Here is a 16,128-nt window from a genome sequence, read left to right on the forward strand (position 1 = left end):
CTGTCGCTTTGAAGAATGGGAATCGGCAGCGCATTGAATGACGCTGAAAAGACAAGTCCATGGGACGTCCCGGTTATCGTGAAGGCTTACGTCATAAGTTGATATCATCGGTATGACGTCATCGCGGGAAGTCCGAAGATTTTGATGTCAAAATCGTTACTTATCGCTCCTCTCTAAGAAACGCGGGGACCATCTGTATACGGTAAAATCGGAGGGTCCAATTCCTCGTCATTAAGGCACTTCGGAAGATCACCTCGAAGGTTCGAGGCCATGGCTGAGTACCCTCCTTCGAGGGACGTCGACGCTCGACCTCAGTGTAGCAATGATCACGGCAATGGTAGTAACGGGGAGTTCCCAAGGCACACGGCTAGGACTGACAAAGTCTAGTGTGCTATTCTGAACCCAAATCAGGGTGTCATTCAGCTGTCCCATCCCCAATCTATGTAATTAATGTATTTTGTACTATGCTAGGATTTCCCTCCTATATAAAGGGAGTCCTTGTCATTTTGTAAGGATCTGTTGCTTCAGCTGCTTCACAAGAAATATAAAATAACATTCTCTCTGCTCCCTTACATATTCTCTTGATATATTTGCTTCCATTTATTATCTTCATTAGTGTTCATCATTTATTGCTTATCATTGGCCATAAAGAGCCTTCTTTGATTTTATCATAACTGTTAGGCATACTTCGATTACCTTCGATAGCTCACGGTCGAGCCCCGGAATCGACCTCGAGGCTCCGGATCGACGAGCTCGAGGCCCCCGATTGTCTACCTATCGGTTTGATTATCATTTCATCCTTAACTCTTATTTCGTTTCTAAGTCTCACATACATAGCATCAACTGCTTAACAACCGGCATAAAAATAGATCACGCATTTTTAGAGTCCCATAATCAAATTTAATTGTAATTACCATTTTCACGGTAACAATTGGAACAATTTTTTTATCCAAATCTATCAAATTTTGAATCAAATGCATATCTTAAATTATATACTAATATTTTTAATTACAAAATAAAACTAAAATAATACTAAATAATTCAGGAATTACTTATATTATATTCTTAACATTTTTCCTACATAACCACCCTAAAGTGCGAAAATAAAAAGGGGAAACCGATTTTGGGTTTATTGACTTTTGGTGTTTTTTAAAAATGGATCAACCGCTCACCAACAAAAGATACTTCATAAATACGCTACTGAATATTGGAAAGCTTCACTTTCACACCGACTCTTTTCTTTCCCTCTTCCATCTAAACCCAGTGAAGGTATGTCTCAGTTTTAAATTATAGATTTATTCATCAGCTTTATCAATCTATTTATCAAATTAGATTTCTAGCTATTCTCTGGTCTTTTTCTTCTTTGCGAAAAATAAATTTAAAATTGGAGTACTTTAGGTTGAATTTGTGCGGTAATTGCACATTATGATCACACTGATGTTTTTTATATCATTTATGCTTGGATAATTCGAAATTACGATTGGAATTGTTGGTAATTTGAGCATTATCCTTCGGTATTAAGAAAAAAAAAACATACAGAGATCTTTGTTGGTTTTATAGTTAGGTGTTAAAGCTGTTCTTGCTAATTTCAGTGTTAATTTAATGAAAAAGGATGAAACGGAACTATGGTTGATATTTTTTTTTGGGGGGTGGGTGGGTGGGGAGGTAGGTGGGAATGGTTTGTTTGTTTTCTTGAACCTGCTGTAAGTCGATTTATTGATAGCTAGATTGGGTACTCTTTTTTTTCATCAATTTGTTGGAATATAATGTTGACTGGTTAATAATCTGTTGTACTTTCTCCATTTGGGCTTTTTTTGGGCTGCTAGGCCGTAGTACCATTTGTTTTCTCTTTAGTCAGTTGGATATGTTTATAAGCATTGAAGTTGGAGATTTGGTAATAGTGCCCTTAATTGGATCTCAGAAATGATCTCCCCCTCTTTTATAACTTCTGGGGTTTGTCCTCCAGGGTGTTGGTTTATTAGTAAGAGCGCATCATAATGTGTGGGTTAGGCGCACATCACTGATGCTATGAGTTTTTGCTTTTGTTGCTGATGCTTATGGTTATTTTCTTATCGTGCATATATCACAAATAATATTTGGTCCTGATAGGTGGATACGGTACATCTGATGGCCTGAGTTGTATAAAGTTCAGTTTATCTGATGCCTAATTTCTTTGATCTCAGTAAAGTAGAGTTAAATCAGCACATATGAATCCAGGGGGTTATACAGCAGAAGTTACAGGTCTTTCCCCTGATGCTACTGAAAAGGATGTTCATGATTTCTTTGGTTTCTGTGGGGCAATTGAACATGTTGAGATTGTCAGGTGAGTTTAATATCTAGGAGTGCATTTACAATTTTATCATTCATACCCTATTTTTTATGTGTCGATGGTTTAGGATGAAAGTAACGAATTGAAAGGGAAATTATGAGTAGAGCTATATATTTTAACTCACAAGTGTATCTTGCTTTGTTTTTCTTTTGTTTCAATTTATTCAAATTTCTCAAAGTTCAAACCCACCCCTTAATTATATTGTTCATACAATGTAAGATCATCTTTTGTCATCTTTTCTAATTCACTTAGCTTGATATATGTAAGATAAACAAGTTTTGTAGCTCACTATTGTTTCTTGGATTATTATCTTGTTTTCTTTTCTAATCTTGAAAGCTTTTGATTCTTCTGAAATGTTTATATCAGGATAGAGCAAGTCTGCCATCTGTAGGTTGAGCAAAACAAAAGGGTTTTGGTGTTTGGGGATATGCATCTATATCTGTTTATAATTTGGTCCTGTCTGTGACATAATTAGTTGATTATTTGGCAAAACTGTATCTTTGTAGACGTCTCATTGTTTGTTCTGAGAACCCAGAATTGTCGCTATGTCCTTTAGCAAATGAAAAGTAGGAAAAATTTCACTTATGGTACTTATTTTTTACTTTCCTTTTACCCTTCCAAAGTACGATATTTGTGTAGAGTAGTGTTTGCACAGCCTTTTAGTTATTGATACCTATTTTTATTTTAATTTGAAGAAATGTTGAGCACCACTGAAGTCTTATAGCATCACAGGAGCTTTTAGTCAGCCCAACTGCTTACAAATCACACTAGGCTTCAATGTTACTACTTTAGTTGTTATTTTTGTGAAAATCAATCATGTAATCGAGGAACTTTATGCCAAGTTGGTCTTATAACACACAGCATGTATTTCATTCCTGCTTTTTCCATCAGTTACTGTATAAAAAATTTTGGTCGCTGATTGAGTGTATGCTTGTGGTTGAGAATGCAGAGCTGGTGAACATGCAAGTACAGCCTATGTGACATTTAGAAATCCTCATGCCTTGGAAACGGCTATCTTACTGAGTGTAAGTTCCTTCAGATGGTTTATTGGTTTAGTTGTATCGTGAGTAAGGTTTAGGTCTCTGAATAAGCAGCCTAGAATTGCATTCTGTTTACAATTTGACATTTGCTAATTCTGGTTCCATGTGGTGTTAACTGAATGGATTATGTGTCACTTTCCTAATGTTTTTTTAACCTGTGTGTTTGAATGTAAAATAGTTCATCTACTGGACATAAACAAAGGGTATGTGCTTTGAGAGTGAGGGCAAGACCTCAATATTGATGTTTGAGTTCAATATAAATATTGTTGGACCAATAATTTGAAACCCTTCCGTCTGTCACAACAATGCAAAGCCTTTCTTTTTTCCTCGAGCTGTTTTTATAGAGCTTAAAGTAATGTTGGTGTTGCTCGACAAGGTATTGTTTTATTTTATCTCCAGTTATAGTTGGTCAAAGTGCTCATCTTCTTTACGTAATTGGATGTCCTATTCTCCTGTAACGCTTCTCATGAATTTGCTTGGTCTCAAAATCCAAGCAATGACCTATATGCAACCCCTTAGTATTAATTTGATTCTGCGTACATCTCTGTGCACTTAGATGTAATTTATTGCTGATAGATGTAATTTCTTTTTTTTTTTTTGCACCAAACTAATTTTTTCCTTAAGATGTATATTTTGATTGAATAGTTCTCATTTATAACTAACTTCTCTCAGGGGGCTACCATTTTGGATCAACGTGTGTGCATAACCAGCTGGGGTCACTACCAAGATGAATTTGCCTATTGGGATCATTCATCATGGAGACCTCAAGAGGAAAGTCATTCAAGTGTATGTTCTTCAGCCTCCTGCTTTCCAATCTGTATGGTAATCGTTTCTCTATGAATGGTGAGGTGTGTATTTCTAATGAGTGTATTTATAATTCCAGCAGGACCCCCAGGGACACCATTTTGTTTCTTCTGCTGGGGAAGCTGTGACGTTGGCTCAAGATGTGGTTAAAACCATGCTATCTAAAGGGTATGTTCTTGGAAAAGGGGCACTGGGAAAAGCCAAAGCTTTTGACGAATCTCATGGGCTGTCAGCAACTGCAGTCTCCAAGGTTGCTGATTTAAGTGAGAGAATCGGCCTCACCGACAAGTTCTGCGCCGGGGTTGAAGTGGCCAGATCTGTGGATCAGAGGTATCACATATCGGATACCACCAGATCAGCTGTGTCAGCTACAGGTAGAACTGCTGTCTCTGCTGCAAGTGCTGTTGTCAACAGTAGCTACTTTTCTAAAGGAGCTCTTTGGATGTCTGGTGCTCTAAGTAAAGCGGCTAAAGCTGCAGCTGATTTGGGTAGCCGAGGCATTAACAAATGAGTAGATTCAGAGCAACTGCCGTGCAGCTTAGATTCTTCTATATGAGAAATGGTGGTAGTTGATGTAGTTTTCTAGTGTATATTATTTTATACCTGTCGCATGCGGTATCCTTTTCATTGGCACTGGTATTAGTCCTCTGGGTTGTGTGGTCTAGAGTTGTGATTTGAATTGATTGGGATGATATTGATTCAGCTGAAATCAGACTGGTGTTTCTTTCCACTTTTGTTGGGATATCAGGTCGATGTTGTAAAGGACATACAATAGATAATACGTGTTTGAGTAGAAATTTTCTTCAGTTTTGGAGATTTACTGGTCTTACAACATGCAGTTGTGCTAAAATTCTTTGTAAAATTCTTCAGTTAGAAGCTGCTCTCAAGATATAAATTATAAGATTAGCTTTAAGGAGGCCGCTTTCGATAACTGATAAACAGTCTTTTGTCTGTCTGTAAACTGGACTCGGTTGCCTACTGGGTATGGTGTCCATAAGTATTTGGTCAGTGTATGTGTAAGTTTTGTTTATTGCTAAGTTTTATTGTATTAAGAAGAATTTGAATTTGTGGAAAATAAGAAGAATAATTTGCATGGAGTACTCGCACCAATATCATATCTTTTGGACGTGGGTACATTAAGAAAAATAAAAGATCCACGAAATTCAGTAGGTGTTTGGACAATATTTGGAGCAACGGTTAAGTTGTTTTTGTGTGACCTATAGGTTACGGGTTCGAGTCGTGGAATCATCCACTGATGCTTGTATTAAGGTAGACTATTTACTTACAACCCCTTGGGATGCGACCCTTTCTGGACCCTACGTGAACGCGAAATGCTTTGTCCATCGGGCTGCTTTTTTGGATAATATACGTAAATCTTTATTATCACACGTTGTGTTGTTTGCTTTCGTTAACCTATTACCTTGTTGCTATTGTTTGTTGCTTTCTTTTTGCTGTTCCTTGAGCCGAAGGTTTATCGGAAACAACTTCTCTATCTTCACAAGGTAGGGATAATGCCTCTCCACACATTATCTTCCCCAATCCTACTTGTGAGATTATACTGAATTTGTTGTTATTTTCATAAAAAGGTTATTGAAGTTGAACTTTCTTTTGTATATTATTTTTGAGGTAGTCAGTGCAAATGATCCTTGTGAATAAGTTTTTCCCATATAGTTAGCAGGGAAGTAAAATATGCATTTATATTATGATATTTTGACTATTAAAATTGTACAATTAAAGAGCATATTATAGAATTGCTTTATTGAGATGTCCTATTTAGAAGCATAAAATAAGAAAGTAGTATATGAAAATTACAGATATCCTCTAGTAAAGTGTCTTTCTTTTTGAAATAATATTAGCAAATTTTCAAGGCGAAAAAGTGTCTTTCTTTTTGAAATAATATTAGCAAATTTTCAAGGCGAAATACATAAAGCGCCGCTTCAAGTTGTACTCAACGATCAACTTAGTACTTCAACTGAGACCATTTCTAGCTAGACACTTCAAGTGACTGTTAAGTAAATCAAATAGATACCTCAGTGCACCAGATGCCTGTGTTACACTTGCCAAATGAACCAATCAATGAACAACACGTGTAATTCGTAATTAAAAATTAATACAAATTAACCAAAAAAATGAAATGAATTTAAAGAAGAAACAATCAGTTTCCAGCGTTCTTCCCCCTCCAATTTATCTTCTTCTTCCAAACCAACATACCTCATTATCATTATCTGCCATAGGAATGTATGAAATATTTGATATTTTTGCTTGCATTTCACCCTTTTGATTTCAAATCATTTCCCTGAAATGGAGATAGGGATTTGCTTGTCTTGCTTAAACGATCTCATTTTTAGCATTTTGCTAGATTTTGTCTCTGCGGTTGATTTGCTGACTAATCTGCTGCTACAGCAGTTGATTCGCACAAGTAGCCGATTTTATGACCTCCTGTATTTCGCTGCTTCGTATTCTCTTCACCATTTTCCGTCCAAATGGTTGTTGTGTCTGATAATTGGATGGATGAAAGAGAAATTTGTTGAAAAATTTGGTGAATTTGATGTGATGATATATTTGGTAAGTTTGTTCTTTTGTAATGGAGACAAAGGTGATTTAGGGTAGAGGAGGGTGTTGAATGGAGGAGAGAATTGGAGGAGAAAGTCATGTGAAAATTAAGTGGGTCCACATTATTTTAGTAAAAAAAAAAGAAAAAACCTAATTTTAGGTTGCCAACTCGCATCCCAGAGAGTGGATTTCACGCAATGGGGGCTGACATGGTCGGTGTTTAGTTGATCTTCTTTTGTGAATAAATAAAGGGTCTAATTGAAAATAGACTCACTTGAGGTGTTGAGCTGGTCGTTGAGGATAACTTGAAGGGCCGTTTATGTATTTCCCCAATTTTCAATTTTATAGGAACCTGTTGATGTTGCTATGTCACACGGGACTCTCGTGTCATGCCACAATTACAAAATGACATAACAAGGAAAGTGAAATTCTTACATTAGACTATTCTTAAACTCGACTCCACCCCCACCCCCACCCCTCTTTCCTAACCCATCGCCGTCGGTGGTCTTACGTCTTCTTTTTTTGCCTTTATGAAAAAGTCAAGCACCCTCCTTTGAATCCAACGCGGACCGAATCAACAATCCGACGTCGTTTCCCTGTAAAATTAAAAAAAATATTTCACGTATTTTCACTCCATCACAGCTGAGCTTCAATTTTGATATCTTAGCTAACGCATTTCCATTTTCCAGATCGAATGTGATACCATCAATTTAAGTGTAGCTGTAATTAGAACTGAAGCAGATCCGATTCATTTTTCAGAAATGGATGCGGTGTCCATTAGAGTACCGTACAAGAATTTAAAGCAGGAAGTGGAATTAGTTAACGTTGATGAATCATCTCGGTTTACTCATTTGGAGATCCACAGTGATTCGTCTTCTCCTCCTAGGGTTTCCAATGGCGAACCATGCGATTCGCATTCTCCTCCTCAGCCGCCGCCTGTACGGAACAGTTTACTCACTTTAATTCTCAGTTGCACCGTCGCCGCTGGTGTTCAGTTCGGTTGGGCCTTGCAACTCTCTCTCCTCACTCCTTACATTCAGGTGCACTGATTTCTACGCTACGACTCTCTCTGATCCATTTTCATATATGATAGTGTTGCACTGAAGTTTAATAGTATGTTAATTTGACTTGTGTACCTGTTTCGTTTTGATTTGTTTGACTGGATATGGAGTTACAGATGTTAATTTGACATATGCATTTATAATACTGATACCGTTTGAGTCACAATTGAAAAGTTCGTTCAATGGCGGTGACATTATATCAAAGCTTAGAATTCATTTTCTATTTTTGGTAAAAAGTTGTACATCCGAAAACAGTTTCTTTCTGTACCAAAATTCGATTTCTATTAGGGAATAATTTTAGTCTATAAAAGGTCACACAGAATATTTCAGCAAATAGCACTCTTTAATAGCTTAACGGCTTTTAAATACAGCTTGCATTTGATATCGTGGCCTTTGATAGTTTATACTTTGTTTTTAAGTAAATAAGAGAAACAGAGAGCAAAATCATGTTCATGTCGTTACGGCTGGGATTGCATTTGCTCATGCCAAAAATAAGAAGGTTTGATTTTTCTGTAATCTTAGTTAGTTGCAATAATATTGATCCGAAGATGTGCAGAAATGGTCTTTAAAAGCCATAGCTGTTTTCCGCTAGCCTCGAGCAATGAATTCTTATAATTTTCTATCTTTTTCTGTGGCTTTAGGTTTTATTTTGCCTATTTCTCGTTTTGATGCTTTTTCTTTGCCTATAATTCTTCTTTTTTGTGTTTTGCAGACACTTGGCATAGAGCATGCATTCTCTTCTTTTATTTGGCTTTGCGGTCCTATTACAGGCCTTGTGGTAGGTGTTACAATCAACTTCATATCAAATATCATGGCATTTTATTGCAGATTACTAGGTAAAACGTCCATCTAAAACAATGAATGACAGTAATTAGGATTCAGAGTTGTGAGAACAACTCTACTGAGAGAAATTCCTGAAGATATAAAATAGGGATAACCTTTGCACCTGCAGAGCCAACTACATAAAAGCTACAACACTTCGAAATTTTGTTGACTCTTAAACAAAAAATTTCTAGACTTCAGCCCGGGTACTTAACCTTGCATATATGGCTTGCTGAACTATAACAACTTTTTTCTTTTGGAGCTCTGCAAAATTTGTTAGTTGTTCCTAGCATTAGAACTTTCTGTCCTTTGTTCAGTAAATTAATGTCGCCAGATATATGCTACAAACAAAATATGTGGAGAAGTTTTGCTGCAGCTCCATTGATTATTCAACTTAGAAGCTTTTCTTCTTGGACATTCTTTCAGGTACAACCTTGTGTAGGTATATGGAGTGATAAATGTCATTCGAAATATGGCAGAAGAAGGCCTTTCATTTTTGTTGGAGCTGTCATGATATCTATTGCTGTAAGCATTTAGAAGTTATGTTTATCCTATATTGAATTAATTGGTTCCAGTTAAATCGGCTGAACTTAATCTTGTCATTTAGGTGATAGTTATCGGGTTTTCTGCAGACATAGGATACTTATTGGGGGACACAAAAGAGCATTGCAGGTTCTTTCTTCCTCTTGGTCCTGTAATTTTGGTATTATCTGAATAAGCTGTGAAGTCTTTGATTAATGTGTGAAAATACAGCACTTTCAAAGGCACTCGCTCTAGAGCGGCTATTGTCTTCGTTGTTGGGTTTTGGATGCTCGATCTTGCTAATAATACTGTGCAGGTTAGCATCTGAAAGTTTAATACTATTGCTAGGAAATTAGATGATTCTAATAGATGGTACCGTAATTGTTTTATGTTGGCAGGGTCCAGCTCGAGCTCTTTTGGCAGATTTGTCAGGTAAAAGCTCCATTAGATGGAAGGGAGAATTGTCTTTTCATTTATTGATTCAGTTCTCCTTTTGTTGCGAGTTATGCAGATGTCTTTGTAACTTGATTGTAGGTCCTGATCAAAGAAATACTGCAAACGCTGTGTTCTGCTCCTGGATGGCTGTTGGAAACATTCTTGGATTTTCCGCTGGAGCCAGTGGAGGTTGGCACAGGTTGGTTGTTTATTGCGTATCTGAAGTGACATGGTGATGTTATATGTGTATATGCTTATGTGAAAAGATAGTCCGCATCCTGCTTGAACAATAACACTTGTTCAGCATTCTTCTTGAGGGTCAACACTTTGAAATTTGTTGCTCTTTTAGTGGCAAAAATTGTCTTCTTAATTAAGATTTGGTTCATAAAACAATACAGGCTTAAAGTAGTCTTTGACAAAACTTTGTGTCTGGGCAGATGGTTTCCCTTTTTGACAAATAGAGCATGTTGTGAGCCATGTGGAAATCTCAAAGCAGCGTTCTTAGTTGCAGTGGTGAGTTAATTGTCCTCGATAGAGCCCTTGCATAGATATAGTAATTTCTATTTTTGAATCTTGATTTATGGGATCTTCTACTTTAGTTCGACATTTTTTATTATACATTTTTTATTGGATGTACATTGACAAAAAATATTGCTAAAAGAACATAAAAGGGAGTTTTTGGATCTACTCGTCACATCCTGCATCCTTAGTTAATAAAGATTTTCCGTCAAGCATCTTTTTTAAACAATGTCTTAAAACATTAATCACGTCCTCTTATGCATCTTACTTGCTGATATATTATTGTTGAAAGTTGGCTATCTGAAATTGGATAAAGTACAATGACAACATATACTCCCGAATCCCAAGCTAGTTATGGTCGGCTAATGACTACAAGAAAACCCCAGAAGATTCAAGTAAATTGATGGAAAACCCAACAACGCTAAAGAGAAGATGAATAACATAAACATAAAGGATAGGGCGGAGTTGAACTAATTCACTAGGTTAACACAAAATCAAGCAATAGATAGCTTGAATCCTTGCTAACACTATCAATTAGCCCAAACCATGATAGAATTAGAAGAAAAAAAAAAGATAGATTCAAATAGAAGAAGCAATTAGTCAACACAAGAAAAATATATCTTTAACCAACTAATTAGCAATTCAACTATAAGGGGGCGTTTGGTACGTGGGATAATGTGTGATAAAATATGGTATTAAATTTATACTTATGTTTGGTTGACGGTATAAATTTATACCGTCAACCAAACATAGTATAAACTTTGTACCAGACTTAATCCTCAATATCCCATCTTATCCCGCCTTACCCCATCAAACTTGGTAATATTTTATCCCACCTCTCAGGTGAGATAAAGTAGTCTAGGGATTACAATCCCAGGACTATAATCCCAGGATAATTTAGTCTGCGTACCAAAACGACCCCTAAGGTTCATCCAAGGAAGAGGAGAATTGAACTCCTACAAACACCTACTAAGAAGCATCAAGATGAGGTTCAAGAAGAGGTGAAGGTCAATCCCACAAAAGGGTTTTCTCACAAGAGATTTCTTGGACTCAACCCTAACACTTCCTATTTATACGCTAAGCTGATGGCCTAGGCCCATCAGATTAAGTTTAATGGTCACTTTTGTTTATCTTTTGGTGTTAGGAGGAGTTTGTTAATGAAGCCGAATCTATACTTTGCCTCCTAGAATCCTTGAAAGACTGGAAAAGGGTTCCTTATTTGGTTTTGTTCACCTGTAAATATTTAGTGCTCTCCACTAAACAAAAAAGAAAAAGCTAGGTAGGCCGTGTGGCCCAAGTGGGGTGGAGATGTGGCCCACAAGTGATTCGGTCATGAGAATGACATTTCCAGAAGTCCAAATGCTAGTCAACCAAGTCAACATCTTGGCCAAACGTGATCAAATCCCTGTCAATCCTCTGTTTAATTTGGTCAACTTTTCGTAGATCCCACTAGTCTTGTTAAATGGTGTAAGTACATAAAAGTGCTGCCGTGCTACATTATATGAATTCTCATTATTCATTTCACTTCATGTGGATCTGTTTCATCTAAAATTGAATAAGTGCTGTGAAAAGCCATTGCACCGTTGCTTAAAGTGATGACGTCATGCGAGGCGGGTTTATTGCTTCATGGGTGAAACGATGCGCTTCAAAGAAATTCATGCATCAAACAGTGAAACTGAACGTGTTTTCAGTTAGAAAGGGTCAATTCTTTAATTCTTGCTTTAAGAGATGGTAAAAAAAAAGAGAAAAAATGGAGGAAATGTAACCTTATGAGTTTCCCTTTGAACAGTGTTTATCTCATAATTTAGTTACATTTCTTGTGAATTCCAGCACCTGGAATCAAGGGGTCATCAAATACGTTGACTGTCTCTTTCCTGCTGTTTGTCTTTAGTCATAAAATATTTGTTAAAGAGCTTTAAGTCATACTATGTAATTCGCAGAAGTCATTTTGTTGGCTAACATTTCTAAACGCAATCAGCTAATCAAGGGAGACAATTTTTCTATTTATGATATACTAATTATTAGGTGTTATGAGTTACAACTGTGAAGAATTAGTACTATGCTTAAGCTTGAACATAGTAAAAATGAAACCTTCTCTGGTGTTGTTACTAGCGTGATCTAGTACCCATGTTCGTTCTATGTAATTCAAAGTTTTTTCTGGACTGTGAACAGGTCTTTTTGACTCTATGCACGTTGGTAACTCTCCACTTTGCCAAAGAAGTCCCGCTGTCACTCAAGCAAACCAATCGCTTATCAGATTCTGCTCCTCTGTTGGATAGTCCTCAGAATACTAGCTTTGACCTTTCTCAATCAAAAACAGAGTCGCAATCTGTAAATAATGTGACCAATAATGAATCTGAGGTGGGTCATGTAACCATTAATAGTCCAAAGAATGAAGACCAGAGACATGAGCAGGATCAAGGTGATGGCTTCACTGATAGCCCTGGAGCAGTTTTGGTCAATCTATTGACCAGCTTACGACATTTGCCTCCTGCAATGCATTCGGTTCTCATTGTCATGGCTCTGACTTGGGTGAGTAACTTTCTGATTTTTCTGATTTAAGCTTTTAACTAGCTGTACAATTTTCCCATTTTGCTGTACTCTATGAGTTTTATTCTTTGTTTTTCTCATGATCTTTCCACTGCCGCTAATTATATATCTTTGTGTTCTTTCAACCAGTTGTCCTGGTTTCCCTTTTTCCTCTTTGACACGGATTGGATGGGGAGAGAAGTCTATCATGGGGACCCGAAAGGAGAAGCAGCTGAAGTAAAAGCATATAACCAAGGTGTCAGAGAAGGTGCATTTGGTTTGCTATTGAATTCTGTAAGAACTCAGAATTGAGAATCACTAGTTATCCTTTATTTAGATCTAATAATAGGTGTTTTGCAGCTTAACTAGAAGTAATGATCAATCGAGAGCTTATTTATGTTTCTCTCTCTCGTAACTGCCTCAGTATTTTTAACGTCTTAAGTTATTGTCATGAATCTCCCTGAGCAGGTTGTTCTTGGCATTACCTCCTTTCTTATTGAGCCAATGTGCAAGTGGATTGGTTCCAGACTTGTTTGGGCTGTGAGCAACCTCATTGTATTTGCCTGCATGGCGAGCACCGCTATCATTAGCCTGGTTTCTATCAGTGCACATTCACGAGGAGTCCAACATGTGATTGAAGCTACTCAATCAACGAAAATTGCTTCTTTGGTTGTTTTCTCGCTTCTTGGCATTCCTCTTGCTGTAAGTTTTAATTATGTTTTTTGTACCTGTTAGCTGATCATACAGTAGATATGACTTGTATTTCTGTGGAGATTGATACTTTTGGGTGCATGTTCATCCTTTCATGCATTTTGCTTTACATGCCTGCAGGTCACTTACAGTGTTCCTTTCTCTATCACAGCAGAGTTGACAGCTGATGCTGGTGGTGGTCAAGGTATTTGTTCAATCTGTTACAAATATTATCATGTCTAAGTCGATAAGGCCTTATATTTTATTATTCGAAACTGGTACGCTTTTTGCAGGGTTGGCAATAGGAGTCCTAAATCTTGCAATTGTTGTACCTCAGGTAACTTTGCCTTTCTATCCAATTATTGCTATTCATCTCCATTGTGTGTGCAATATTTTTATGCCAGGATGTAATTAAGTTTCTTTGTATTTTGTAATTTACGTTAAGGTTGACATGTTGTTCTATTTACTTAGATGATTGTATCACTGGGTGCTGGTCCATGGGATGCTTTATTTGGTGGAGGGAACATTCCGGCATTTGTCTTGGCATCTTTATCTGCACTTGCTGCTGGCATTTTTGCAATGCTCAGACTACCAAATTTATCAAGTAATTATACATCAACTGGCTTCCACTTTGGTTGAGTAAATTAGTTCATTATACTCATTACACGTAGGGCATGTTACCGAATCAACAAAAGCATAGTATAGTTGTGACAGATATCTGAAACTTCCACTCATATTCAATTCATTTTTCCCCAATTTTTGACATTCTTGTATAATGTAAATTGTCATCTATAATGAGGAAGGAGTGTTGATTCGTACATGTGAATATCTAGATATTTTAGTAATTTGTTGCAATCAATCTTTCTACAATCTAGAGATGTTTTGGAGACTTGTCACTCTTAGATGTACTAGGGAAGAAGCCAAGTCGATATATACTTACGATATTGAAGGAAAGAAGCCCATTTCATCGCGCCTGTGGAAGCGTTTATATGTGTAGTTTGGTGCTTAAGTCTGCTCAGTGCCCATTCTAATTTTTTTCTATGATCTCTGTGTCTATAAAGGACACATTCACCACGACTGAATGCCATGGTATGGTATGGTTCCTCAAATAACTTAATGACTTGAAAAGAGACATTCTGAATATATGATATTGGTAAAGATTCCAAGTCAGTGTACTCATCACTAATTATCTCCTTATCACTTGCACATGAATCTTTACAAACTCCCTACTAATTAAAGCAAATCAGTAACTGCGGGTTCAAATGGGAAGTTGGGAACAGATAATTATTTTGAAATTTGGAATTTCAACCCTTTTTATTTTTTTTCTTGCTGCTAATAGTGCTTTTATAGTTACAAACAGTATATCTGTAACGTTTTCTAAAGATTTGTGAGAGGAATATTTAAGTCTTATTTCAAATTTTTGTGGAAAAACTTGAATATACAAGCGGAATTCAAATAAGAAATACCAAAAATTCCGTAGCCTTCCGAAACTGACGGTTTCAAAAGTGAATTATTTTGCCTTTTCTGACTTATATGTTGCGCTCTTTTGATTGATCTAAGATATTGTCGAAATGTTTCTTATTCCATTCTTTCTTGCAAGTTGCAACACGATTTCATTTAGCTCAAAGTAATAATATAAAATAAGAAAATAGACAAGAATGTACAGAGCAACTAAGGAGAGATTCTTATTTCTTCCATGTATTCAAGTGTGTACAATTTGATGCCCAAACCTCTATTTATAGGATGATATAGGTAATACAAAGGGATGCCATGAACATGGTATTAACTATTGAGAACATGAGGAAGATCATGGAGGTGTGGGAGTTACATCCATAATGGTAAGAAGTAGTGGGAGGTTAATGGAGAAGAGTAGTGGGTGTTACTCCCTTAGGGGTTATGGACATCCACCATAATCAAGTATTTCATAACACTCCCCCTTGGAGGTCCAAAGATAATGTGCCTCGTTAAAACCTTACAGGAAAAAACCCTGTGGGAAAAAATCCTAGTGAAGCAAAAAGAGTACACATATCTTGTAATACGCATTACTTGCTGTCTCATTAAAATATTGCCAGGAAAACCCAGTGGGATAAAACCTTTAGCTAAGGAAAAAAGAGTACAACGCGTATTTGCCTCCCCCTAATGAAAACATCACTTTTGTTTCTCGGAGACGACGAATTCCAAGCTTGTATAATAATTTCTCTAATATTGAGATCGACAATGCCTTGTGAAGAAGTTTGTCAAATTATCACTTGAACAAATTTGTTGAACAACGATCATGTCTGAAATAGAACTTTGGTGAAATATGCTTTATTTTGTCTCCTTCGATATATCCTTCTTTCAATTGAGATAAACAAATATCATCGCCTTCACTATTATTGGAATCTTTTCTTCAAGGAAAAGTCACACGTCAGTTGTGTGCTGAGTCACTTGCTTTATCAGTTGCTTATCTTGGCATGACTTGAATAAGTATGAACAATTAACTGCCCTGTAGAATAATAATATAGCATTACCCTCACATGAAAATAGATTGTTTGAACAACGAACTATGCCCTGCATTTGTATAACCAACAAAACCTTGACAATATTTGTTAGAATAAACAAAACTATATCAAGGATTCCTTTTGCAATATAACACTAATCATATTTCAATATCTCTATATAGCCTTTATACTTTCAACTATCGGGACTATCCGTCCAACTTCATATTTTTCAGATGAAGTCAATTTTCATTGCATATTTTTTATTTGGCCAATCATTTATCTGTCCAAATTCCATGACAGATTTGAGCTCAAGATCCTCGTCAATATTAATAATATGAGCGCTA

At 36.6% G+C, this 16,128-nt stretch overlaps 2 protein-coding genes across 6 annotated transcripts; both read left to right on the forward strand.

Annotated features, from left to right (window-relative positions):
* Positions 1-1,164: 1,164 nt before the first annotated feature.
* On the forward strand, positions 1,165-5,181 carry LOC109242171 (binding partner of ACD11 1). 4 transcript variants are annotated; one of them, XM_019409015.1, is made up of 5 exons: positions 1,165-1,269; positions 2,184-2,323; positions 3,279-3,354; positions 4,042-4,155; positions 4,253-5,089. In XM_019409015.1, the coding sequence occupies exons 2-5, from the start codon at positions 2,208-2,210 to the stop codon at positions 4,682-4,684; spliced, it is 738 nt and encodes a 245-aa protein (XP_019264560.1). In that variant the 5' UTR covers positions 1,165-1,269; positions 2,184-2,207; the 3' UTR covers positions 4,685-5,089. The 4 variants fall into 4 exon arrangements, with proteins under 4 accessions (XP_019264560.1, XP_019264564.1, XP_019264563.1 ...); XM_019409019.1 differs by having other exon boundaries at positions 4,256-5,089; XM_019409018.1 differs by lacking the exon at positions 1,165-1,269 and adding an exon at positions 1,312-1,412 and having other exon boundaries at positions 4,253-5,181.
* Positions 5,182-7,169: 1,988 nt separating this feature from the next.
* LOC109242172 (sucrose transport protein SUC3) lies at positions 7,170-14,056 on the forward strand. Of its 2 annotated transcripts, none has more exons than XM_019409020.1 (14): positions 7,170-7,766; positions 8,500-8,565; positions 9,036-9,134; positions 9,217-9,281; positions 9,363-9,447; positions 9,530-9,563; positions 9,666-9,765; positions 10,004-10,079; positions 12,258-12,617; positions 12,765-12,908; positions 13,083-13,316; positions 13,446-13,509; positions 13,598-13,641; positions 13,776-14,056. In XM_019409020.1, the coding sequence occupies exons 1-14, from the start codon at positions 7,488-7,490 to the stop codon at positions 13,941-13,943; spliced, it is 1,818 nt and encodes a 605-aa protein (XP_019264565.1). In that variant the 5' UTR covers positions 7,170-7,487; the 3' UTR covers positions 13,944-14,056. The 2 variants fall into 2 exon arrangements, with proteins under 2 accessions (XP_019264565.1, XP_019264566.1); XM_019409021.1 differs by having other exon boundaries at positions 7,399-7,766; positions 9,242-9,281.
* The last annotated feature ends 2,072 nt before the right edge of the window (positions 14,057-16,128 follow it).

Source organism: Nicotiana attenuata, unplaced genomic scaffold (genome assembly GCF_001879085.1).
Source record: "Nicotiana attenuata strain UT unplaced genomic scaffold, NIATTr2, whole genome shotgun sequence".
NCBI lineage: Eukaryota > Viridiplantae > Streptophyta > Magnoliopsida > Solanales > Solanaceae > Nicotiana > Nicotiana attenuata.

What these genes read in the sequence shown, in the direction of transcription:
- LOC109242171 (XM_019409015.1), top strand. Translation starts at nt 2,208, where the DNA reads ATGAATCCAGGGGGTTATACAGCAGAAGTTACAGGTCTTTCCCCTGAT. An exon ending in GAACATGTTGAGATTGTCAG is followed by an intron (nt 2,324 to 3,278) that starts GTGAGTTTAATA and finishes TTGAGAATGCAG; the next exon opens with AGCTGGTGAACATGCAAGTA. An exon ending in AAGAGGAAAGTCATTCAAGT is followed by an intron (nt 4,156 to 4,252) that starts GTATGTTCTTCA and finishes TTATAATTCCAG; the next exon opens with CAGGACCCCCAGGGACACCA.
- LOC109242172 (XM_019409020.1), top strand. Translation starts at nt 7,488, where the DNA reads ATGGATGCGGTGTCCATTAGAGTACCGTACAAGAATTTAAAGCAGGAA. An exon ending in GCCAGTGGAGGTTGGCACAG is followed by an intron (nt 9,766 to 10,003) that starts GTTGGTTGTTTA and finishes GTGTCTGGGCAG; the next exon opens with ATGGTTTCCCTTTTTGACAA. An exon ending in CAGCGTTCTTAGTTGCAGTG is followed by an intron (nt 10,080 to 12,257) that starts GTGAGTTAATTG and finishes GACTGTGAACAG; the next exon opens with GTCTTTTTGACTCTATGCAC.